General features: G+C 37.9%; 4 protein-coding genes across 5 annotated transcripts; 1 reads left to right on the forward strand and 3 right to left on the reverse strand.

Annotated features, from left to right (window-relative positions):
• Nucleotides 1–906: 906 nt before the first annotated feature.
• On the reverse strand, nucleotides 907–2,433 carry Tbcc (Tubulin-binding cofactor C). Its single transcript, XM_017621939.1, has one exon. It carries the CDS (start codon nucleotides 2,397–2,399, stop codon nucleotides 1,293–1,295), a length of 1,107 nt encoding a protein of 368 aa, XP_017477428.1. The 5' UTR covers nucleotides 2,400–2,433; the 3' UTR covers nucleotides 907–1,292.
• Nucleotides 2,305–2,870, reverse strand: LOC108367347 (uncharacterized). Its single transcript, XM_017621942.1, has one exon. It carries the CDS (start codon nucleotides 2,708–2,710, stop codon nucleotides 2,474–2,476), a length of 237 nt encoding a protein of 78 aa, XP_017477431.1. The 5' UTR covers nucleotides 2,711–2,870; the 3' UTR covers nucleotides 2,305–2,473.
• On the reverse strand, nucleotides 2,413–3,762 carry LOC108367346 (uncharacterized). Of its 2 annotated transcripts, none has more exons than XM_017621940.1 (3): nucleotides 3,553–3,762; nucleotides 2,864–3,016; nucleotides 2,413–2,670 (listed from the first exon to the last, which is right to left on the reverse strand). In XM_017621940.1, exons 1-2 carry the CDS (start codon nucleotides 3,680–3,682, stop codon nucleotides 2,880–2,882), a joined length of 267 nt encoding a protein of 88 aa, XP_017477429.1. In that variant the 5' UTR covers nucleotides 3,683–3,762; the 3' UTR covers nucleotides 2,413–2,670; nucleotides 2,864–2,879. The 2 variants fall into 2 exon arrangements, with proteins under 2 accessions (XP_017477429.1, XP_017477430.1); XM_017621941.1 differs by having other exon boundaries at nucleotides 2,570–2,661; nucleotides 3,553–3,705.
• A 2,085-nt stretch (nucleotides 3,763–5,847) lies between these two features.
• On the forward strand, nucleotides 5,848–7,505 carry LOC108367350 (AN1-type zinc finger protein 2A). The gene is made up of 3 exons (XM_017621946.1): nucleotides 5,848–6,483; nucleotides 6,566–6,677; nucleotides 6,746–7,505. Exons 1-3 carry the CDS (start codon nucleotides 6,050–6,052, stop codon nucleotides 6,926–6,928), a joined length of 729 nt encoding a protein of 242 aa, XP_017477435.1. The 5' UTR covers nucleotides 5,848–6,049; the 3' UTR covers nucleotides 6,929–7,505.
• The last annotated feature ends 2,307 nt before the right edge of the window (nucleotides 7,506–9,812 follow it).

The raw sequence follows: 9,812 nt of genomic DNA on the forward strand, positions 1-9,812 counted from the left end.
GAAGTGTATTATGTACATTAAATAAAATAAATTGTATTTAAAAGATGCAACCGAAAAGTTTTTTTATTAATTTAAAATGCTTAATTTCAATAAAGGCAAATGTTTTTTATTGTGTAGCGTGGTTGAAAAACACTGTAGTAGGTTTGCCATTGCCTGCAGAGGTGCAACCGCTTTTAGAAGAATTTTGAAGTTGTTCGGATCATTAATACGGTATTTACACGAGGCCATTCAAAAATTGGCTGAAGACCAACTCCGTTTATACCAGCCATTTGTTGCCTTCAACTAAAAGTTGCCTGTAAAATCTTGTCATTTAAACATCGTATAATCGAGGGCCATACATACACCTCGTATATTTTTTTCGAACTTAGATAATTGCTAAAACGATAATTTCCAAAACAGTGTGCTCGTTAATTACTAATTTGTAACTTTCTATAACTACCAGCTCTAATTTGACTTTTCATAGAGTATTCTTGTCTTCTTGCACTGCCTTTCCCAACCAGGGTCAACAGGTTCTCGGACGCATATAAATTATAATTTATCGAGAAAAACTGCAGATTTAAATAAAAAGATTATGAAATAAATTCTATAGCTTTCACTAAATTAGAAACGTAATCCATATCTGGCTTTCAAATATTTAAGAATTTGCATACATATGTACATACATATTTTCATTACTGTCGGAAATGATTTCACGGTCTTTCCCGCCAACCAGGTACTTAAATTAAATTTCTTATATCAAGCTGTTTTAAGTCCGGTTATTAAAATGTGTTTTTGGGACCAAATTTCTTATATAAGCGAAAACGTTTTATACTTAATGAACGCGCCTTTTTGTGGTTTACAATCCTTCCGCTCTGCTCAATTATAATACTTACCAAACAAATTTTAACAAAGTAATACCTTTTAGTCTTTATGTTTATGATTAAATATTTATTTAGTAATTAAATTGAAAGTGTTCCTGTCAAGTTCATTTAAAATCTGCGCAACTCATACAAAAATGCAACTGATGTTACCAGAATACATTCTTTTCGCACATCTATTTTTTATACAAAATTTTACCCTAATACAATTTAATAGTGGTTACAAACAAACATTGTTATATATACGTAGCATGCATCAACAACCACATTTGCAGTTAGTTTTACTTCAAACCACCAGCGTTTCCATATATTCAGCTACAACTGCCGAAACACCTCGACATGGAGTAGTAACAGTAGCAAAATAAAGGTGGCCCACATGTACGAATGAAGCCAATTGTGTTGTGTCCCCCTTTGTTGCTGTCATTATGCGATGCACTATAAGGGAATAGCTTTTTGTTGCTTTTGTTTGATCAGTTCACTCCAAATCGGCGTGGGCGCATCCTTTTGCAGCATCCAGTTTGGCGAAGGTACATCCGGCGATAACCAATTGAAATCTGCAATATCTGTATAGTTATTTTGTGATCGATCCAAGCCGGCCAATTTAAAGTCAGCTTCAATTGTAGCGTAATCATAATTATAATCAGACACTTCGATTTGTGTGCAGTCTTCGATAATAGCCCGACATGTGACATGTAGGTATATGCGACAAGCGTTCGAAGAATGCAAACGCAACTGTTGGCAAGCCAGAGCAAGCGTAGTGCGTTCGCAATATTCAGCGAAGAGTGAACGCGCTATGGGTCCACAGAGGAAAGTGCAATCGGTGGCATGCGAAATTTGTACTGAACCTGCATGCCCTCGTAACTCCACAAAACATTGCTTTAGATTGGAAATAGTTATATCTTTGCCATTCAATTCCTCACCTTCTAGGCAAATGTATTCATTTTCTCTATTGGCTAAAGTCCAAATGAATGCAGCCCTATCATCTTTTGACTTTTCGGGCATGTCTACTTTATCGGAAGCAACGTTCACAACTCTGGGATTGACTAATACCTTAGGCGCTACTTTTTTGCCGCTGAATCCAAACTTCTTTTTGGGTATTAAACGCAACCGAGACTCCTCGCAGCTGGCACCTAACTCATTGAGTACATTTTGACAGGCTTTTATTTTGAAATCGGCTAGAAACATAGTAGATGTGGTTAGATAACGTTGCAACTCTTGAATTTGCAGTGTAATATCGGCGAAAATACGTGTCAAATCGGTATTAGGGGTAATAGGACCGGACAATTTAGCAGCTGCAGCTACTTCCGTTGTTTGTTGCAACTGCTCCTCTATTGCACGAACTCGTTCACCAAATGTTTGAGCAAAATAATCGGCACCCTCCAACTGCACATTCTCCTTATTGCGTTGCTCTAATTTAACATCCAAAAAATTCTGTCGTTCCTTATTTCGCTTGTTTAGGCGTTCCAATATGGTCTCCTTCTTGATGTCGGCATGGTCACCGCCACTCAATGTGGTGTTGCTGCTTTGTAGATCAGCGTTCATGTTATTTGTCGAATTTTTCAGACCGGCTTTCAATACTTTGGGGGAAACACTTTCAAATTACTGATGATTGTGGATTACTTTTCTTTTTTCTGCAAGTAAATTGGTGGTGCCTGTCCGGTAGCAGCGTCACGCATACGTTGCATAAACAGTAGCTTTTTACGTTCCTCTTCGGTTAAATGTGCTGGGCCACCGGTCGCTCTTATCCGCTCCAGTTTCTCTTCTGACGGCGCGGTAAGTCGCAATAGTCCGTAGCCACCACCGCCTGCGCAAACTAACCAGATTAGAGATTTAACATACGGATTGGTTGCCATTTAGAAAAATTCAAATTGTTGTGGGTATTTATTCTCTAGTCTTTAAGAATAAGTGCTAAATAATAGAGAGTACTTCTACTCAAGATTTACTTAAGAATTTGTGATAGTTTTGTTTGCAAGTATGACTGTTAAAAACGTTAATGTAGTAGGTACCCGATATATTAGGAATTTATTCTCGTTTCTCGCTCTCGGCACGCCAGACAGCTGCATCAATTTGGCGCTGATTGCTGTTGCCCAAAACTTCGCCCACCTTGTAGAAATAATCCAAAGCCAATGGAAAGTTTTCGTTAATGTACTGGCGGAACTCTGAAAGTATGAAAGAAAAATTTTTTGATTAGAAACTATAAGCCGATCAGCATTTTCATCTACATAAACACCGATATATATTATAATTGTGGATATGCGATCTATGTAAATGAATAATGATATATCTTTTGCCACTAGAATTTTTTTCGTCTTGCTTCCAAAGTTCTATAACTACCAGAAAAGTTATTTTAAAACAAAGAAATCACAGATTGTTTAAACAGCGTACAAATTCATTCGCTTTGGAAAATACAGACCAGCAGATTGCCACCCCCACAGCGCACACCCGTTCTGAGTCATGCACAACAAACCAGTCTTGCTATTGTGCTTCTTCTTAAATGTATGAATTTGACGTGTAGTATGTACTGTCATTTCATTGAGCGACGTGCGATATGAGACTCCCTTACAAAAACAAAAGGGAGCTACAACAAATGCGCTGTATTGTGTAACAATTTGCCTTTAATGTAAAATGTTTGCTATTTTTCTTCAATTTACTATATGCGGATTGGAATGGAGTATAGTAGAAAAGTTTGACTTACCCCGATTGGTATTCATGCGATAATAAACTCCGTAGGAAGTCGCAAAACAAACAGCTTCCGCAATAAACAAAACCTTTGCACTGCCTTTGATAAGTTTCCAGAATGCTGGTTTTGGCTTTTTAGACAACATTACACAAAATCAAAAAAAATATAATTGTTAAATTACGCTTTCCCACGCGTTTGGACCGAATTTCATCACTTTCTTTCAAGTAGAGCGCTGCCTCCAGGGATGAAACGATACTTTTTGCTCGATACCAGGTAATTTTGTATCGATACTTTGAACCAAGAACTGCGTAGGTATTAAGCTGAAATTAGTCAAGAACGTAAACCTACCGGTACGTAAACCCGAGTCAGCTGACACGATCTGTCTTACCAAAGCGCCATGGAAATGAAAACTCAACACCGCAGAATTTTTCTGTAGTTGTAGCCCGTAGCGCAGAAATCTGCTGAATTTAGATTTTTCCGTGTCAGCTGATTTCTCCTTCTTTAGATGGTTGCCACTTCGTCAGTTTTGCAGATGGTAAAAAAGTTATAAGTTCCTATTCGAAATATGTTTAAAATATTTGAAATTTACTATTAAATAAGGTTTTTGTTGAAAACTAAGTAGTTTATATTTAGTTACAATCTATTATAGCACGAAAAATTGTGGTTGAAAGGGTAAGTTTATGAAAAGGCATTGAAGAGTGGCAACAGTGTAGTAAGCAACACTGAGGGCTCCAGTAATCGACAAAATTCTGCGTATACAGACTGCGTGTAAGTATACGTTCTGCGTTCTCGACTAATTTCAGCTTTACTCGTATCGAAACCCGAAACCAACGCAAAGTTTCTTTCGTATTTTTTTCTTCACTAATATGAATCGCCCTGTATTTATGGCTGTTTAAACGCTAACGACCTTCGAGTATGGAATATGTTAATTTTTTTCCTGAACCCAGTATGCAATGAACTTTTTTGCCAGATATTTTTGCTGTTCTTGCATAGGGAATCCATTTCCATGGTCGCAAAACCCAAAAATCTATTTAAAACATTTTTTTTTTTAAGTTAATTGCACGCTGTGCTTAAGTCAAAAGAACAAAAATTCAACGATTTTTAATTTGACGGTCGGTCTTGAGGTCAAAGTAATTTTTCATTTAATCAAACCTTTAAAATGACTTAAAAGTAAAATTTTTGATTTATTTTTACCTAAAAACAATTTGTAATAAACTTTTTAAAAACAATTTACTTTTCTACTATAAGAGATATACACCTGGAATTTTGTCAACTTATAAACCAAGGTACAATAAAAGAACAAAGATAACAAGAAGGGACAGCTCGTTATAATTGTAGCTAAAGTGCGCAACAGGGGCGTGCCTTATCTTTTGCCCTAGTGCGCTTTTTGATTGGGTGAAAAGAGAAAGCACGCCCCTGTTGCGCACTTTCGCCAAAGAACGTAAATCTATAAATTTACCTTCTTTAGTCCTATTTCAGAATTTTATTGAAAAAACAGGAGTATTCTACGGTGAGTGTACTGAGAAAGAAGAAGAATGACACTAACGTGGTTCTCACCCTGTACTTCCGTTAGTGCATTTGGTCCCAACCGATATTTGATCACATATAATCATAGTTGCCAACTTAGTGCTTTAAGCACTAGATTTAGTGCTTTTTGAAAATTAAAACGCCAAAAATAATGGTTTAGTGCCTAGTGCCCTTTTTAGTGCTTTTTTCTGAACTAAAATTTCTGAATTTACAAGCATCTACAAATTTAAAAGCACTAAAATGCAAACCATGATTGATAAAAAGATGAAGTTGCAAACCCACGTTCTTGCGTTTTTGTTAAATTGTATTCGCGTTGAAAATGCTAGCACGCAGATAAGTTAAGTATTTATTTTTTTTATTTTCTTGATTATTGATTGATTATACAGTTCGAAAAATTTTAAATTTTTTTGCCACCTGAGTAGAACCGTTTTGTAGACTTTTCGGTGCTGAATCCAAATCTAGCTGCAGTTTCGCAAGCATGAATGTGTAATTATTTATACATGTAAATATTGTTTATTTTTTTACTTTTGTTTACCACAAACTGTTATGAAAAAGAGTATCCTTAGATAGTGCGGTAAAACGCTCTTTTTTTTCCAAGGTTTGGTGCTTTTTGAAACTGAAAAGTTGGCAACACTGCATATAATATCCCATCCCGTNTTTTACTTTTGTTTACCACAAACTGTTATGAAAAAGAGTATCCTTAGATAAAAAAAATTTAGTGCTTTTAGTGCGGTAAAACGCTCTTTTTTTTCCAAGGTTTGGTGCTTTTTGAAACTGAAAAGTTGGCAGCACTGCATATAATATCCCATCCCGTCTAGATTATTTTCACTTGTTTTGACATTTGCATTCTAAATTATTTCCAATTTTATTGTTTAGTCATCTTGGTTTGCAAAAGGAAGTTTCCTGTTTTGTCTAGAAAGTTTCGTCACAAAGTTTAAGTTGTATAAATATCTGGTTAATAGCAAACATAGTGCTTAGTATCAAAATGGAGTTTCCACATCTCGGTCAACACTGCAACGAATCCACCTGTAATCGCTTAGATTTCCTGCCATTTAAATGTGATTCATGTAATCAAGTGTATTGCTCATCCCACTTCAACTATGATAATCACTCGTGTATTGGGCCACGTCGCAAGGATATGCAAGTGCCAATTTGCCCTCTATGTGGTGAACCAGTGCCAACAGCACCCGGAGTCGAGCCTGATCTAACCGTCGGGCGTCATATCGATCAGCAATGCAAGTCGGACACAAAAAAAATATACACAAATCGTTGTAGTTATAAAAATTGTAAAAAGAAAGAGCTTATACCAGTCAACTGCACGGAATGTAGAAGAAATTTTTGTCTACGCCACCGTCATACCACAGATCATGAATGCAGAGGTGCTTCCGTTGCAAGTGTAGATAAGCGTGCTATGGCAGCGTAAGTAAATTTACATACATACATATTATTGTGACGTGTATTTTGAGGTTTAATATGTACATGTTACTCGAATACATTTTAGAAATGCAGCTGAATACAGGCGTACTAACAAGCCAACTTCACTATTTAATGGGCAACCTAGACGTAATCCCATAGCAACTGGAACACAAGTGCAAAATATTCAAGGAAATATGGTTGGTTCAAAAGACCATAAAACTTGTTTTCTCATTGTTTCTAATTAAAAACATTGTTGTATTTTTAGACTGAAGATGAGGCGCTAGCTCGTGCCCTTGCTCTGTCGATTATGGAGTTAGATGAGAATGCAGATCGTGAACGTCGAAATCAAACTGCTGTCAATGCGGCAGTACAATCGAATGCTACAGTACGCGTTGGCGGACGTGATGAGCAATCCTCAAATGTAAAAGACAAATGTCTGCTTTCGTAGTTCGATTTAGCTGTTTTAATGGTAGAAGTTGTAGTTTAACAATTTAAAGATATTCTTTAGTAGCTTACAAGTATCTAAATACATACTTACTATACATATAATAACTGTTGCAGCAGTAATTTAATCAATGAATGTCACATGCTAAGTGTATTTGCATTTAGCGCGCGTTTATTGCAAGACTATTCATGATATAAATAAAGGGCCTATATCGTAAGTTTGTTTTTATGATATGATATATACAATTAATTTTTGTTAATGAAAGTTAAATGTCCACATTCCTTAATTGAAATGCATATTTTATAATAGATTTTAACAAACTGAAACTTACCTGCTTGTGATTAAGCTTTATAGTGGGCATGAAATAATATTTTCCGACGCGTACATACGTATGTATCTAAAAACATGTTTAATCCTTTTGCGAATTCTATTTGAAGAACTATTATTTGAACGTTTTGTTCTAACAGAATTCGCAGTTGGGATGGTTAATAAATAATATATAATCATTAATTAAAACGTAAGCAATTTCGCCATAGTTGTTATGTTTTCTTAGAGACAAAATAAACAAATAAAAAACAAATATTGATTATTTTATTATACTCTCATGAGATGTATACGTACATACATATATACAATGTGCATCACAAAAAAAGTTGCGGTTTTTCCAACGGAAGTATAAAAAATTTATAATATTTTAACACTTCCGCCAAAATATTAAGATTTGCTTTAGCTAAACCGATTTGAAAATACTGAGCTACGGAGAACGTGCTCTGTGCTATCCACGTTCTTCAACAAGTTAATCGCCAGTGATAGAAATGGAAAGCATATGTTGTTTCCGTGGGTTATGTCCCGTAACCAGTCCCATCAGTGCTTTAAACTCTAACCTTTGTTTGAGAAAGAATTTCACCGCTATCTTGACTGAGCGCTACCAACGCCTTTAGAAGTCAAGTTACACTCCAGATGTACGCATGCTACAGCCCATTTGCCGTCTTGTATAGCCGTCTTATATTCTGTCAGTATAGAACGTTTTTACCTAGCACTTTAAGAGATTAACTGGATCTCTTCTTTATTATCTTTTAGAAATGCCGACGAAGTAATCGCACTTTTTTCCAAAGAAGACCCTATCAGTTATCAGTTTGTTTAGGAGCAAAGGGCGCTGACAATCTGCTTAACAACTCGTATGTGCTCGCAATGCTGATATTTGTGCCAAATACAATAGAATATGGTAGATATATCGTATTCATTTTAGATCCCTAATTGAAGGCATAGCATCTAAAAGATAATTAAAATCCGCTGAGATGTTGCATTAATGCTCCTCACAATTCCCAAGCGAGCCTTTCGATTATTCGTAGATCTAACCCTGTTTCGGTCCGCAAAATCTCACAAACGTTGTTCGCAAATGGGGCTACGTATATCTGCTCCGTATTCTTCTGTTCAGGGCTGGCATAGAGTCTAATCCAGGGCCAGAAATATACACCTTCCGCGTATGACAGAGACGAGATACTTGGCTGAGCAGATATAGGATACGACATTCTGAACAATGATCGACGACGCACCCATCAGAATTATGGGTAGCTGCAGTAGCTCGCACTATATATTACAATCGTCAGCGATGGTCTGATAAACAGCATAATGTGGCGACCTATGCTGACTCAAGCATCAGACCATCTGTCGATTGATAAACTAGGGGACTTTGTTGATTGGAACGGCTTCTCGGAAGTTACTGAAAGCACCTTCTCTGCCACCTTCACACCAACCGACGTTCACGTAAGTTCCGCAGGGGTGTCACTGCTGCTGCAGCCCGCTTTATCCCAGCCGGATGTATCGCGGATCCCCCTCCGAATTTTCCGTCCGAAGCGGCTGTTCTAGCTAATGAGCGTGACAACCTTCGTCAGACCGATCAAAAACATCCTCGTTCAGCAATTTGTGAACGTACATAAGCGGAAGAAGTGGGAAAAGCATCTGCAAACTTGTTACTTCACCTCTGGTGTGAGCAAGCATTGATCAACCATGCGGTCACTGTCCAACCCAACGAAGCGTGATGAAAGTGTCGAAATCTCTTTCGGCGACTGCGCTTCGTCGGACCCGGAGCGATGCGCGAGCAACTTTATCCGACAATTTACGCTGCTTCCTCCGGCGGACAAAGCCAAACGCCGAGTTACCAGAAGGCTGTAAAAATTATCAATACCTAGTGTGCCTCTTGCTTTCACCAGCGGTGAGGTTTAGGTAGCAAAGCGAAAGCCTCCAATGGCATAGGACCTGACTGCATGTGCATGCTGGTGCTGAGAAAATTGTGTCTGCCCGGAGAAGACTACCCTACCAAGACGCTCAACCTGTCTATGGGCACTCATCATTCCTGACATCTTGAAAATAGTTCGAGTGGTCCCACTGCTTAAACCGGGAAAACCGGCCAACAAGAGATGGTCTTCTTATCGTCCAATAACCCTCCTTTCCTCTGTATCGAAGATACCTGAGGGCTTGCTACTCCCACACTACACGAACCACCTGTCCCAAGCGAGGCATTCCTCTCCCCCACAAGGACTCAAACAGTGGTCAGCGAATTATCTGAGTGGTCGACATTCGTCAGTGATTTTTAGAGACAAAACTATAAAGCCAAGAAAAATTAAACAGGGGGTTCCACAAGGTGGTGTCCTTTCCTCGCTACTGTTTAACTATTATATTTCAAAGCTCCTTCAACCATCAGAGGGAGTCTCTATTGTCTCTTATGCTGACGACTGCCCGATAATAGCGTTTGGGATTGGAATTAATGACTTGTGTGCTCGAAATGAAACAGCTACCTCTACGAAACTTCTCTCTTCTTCCCGGCAAGGAGCCTAGCCCTCTCCACAACTAAATCCTCGGCAATTCCTTTAACCGTCAGACGACG

The sequence above is a fragment of the Rhagoletis zephyria genome, unplaced genomic scaffold (assembly GCF_001687245.7).
Source record: "Rhagoletis zephyria isolate East Lansing unplaced genomic scaffold, Rhagoletis_zephyria_1.1 Rzeph_scaffold_02647, whole genome shotgun sequence".
Lineage (NCBI taxonomy): Eukaryota > Metazoa > Arthropoda > Insecta > Diptera > Tephritidae > Rhagoletis > Rhagoletis zephyria.

Bases quoted from the DNA above. Each gene is read 5' to 3' on its own strand.
- Tbcc (XM_017621939.1), bottom strand. From the start codon at position 2,399: ATGAACGCTGATCTACAAAGCAGCAACACCACATTGAGTGGCGGTGAC.
- LOC108367347 (XM_017621942.1), bottom strand. From the start codon at position 2,710: ATGGCAACCAATCCGTATGTTAAATCTCTAATCTGGTTAGTTTGCGCA.
- LOC108367346 (XM_017621940.1), bottom strand. From the start codon at position 3,682: ATGTTGTCTAAAAAGCCAAAACCAGCATTCTGGAAACTTATCAAAGGC. The intron at 3,017-3,552 runs GTAAGTCAAACT...TCATACTTTCAG, and splicing joins TCGCATGAATACCAATCGGG to AGTTCCGCCAGTACATTAAC.
- LOC108367350 (XM_017621946.1), top strand. From the start codon at position 6,050: ATGGAGTTTCCACATCTCGGTCAACACTGCAACGAATCCACCTGTAAT. The intron at 6,484-6,565 runs GTAAGTAAATTT...AATACATTTTAG, and splicing joins GATAAGCGTGCTATGGCAGC to AAATGCAGCTGAATACAGGC. The intron at 6,678-6,745 runs GTTGGTTCAAAA...TTGTATTTTTAG, and splicing joins AAAATATTCAAGGAAATATG to ACTGAAGATGAGGCGCTAGC.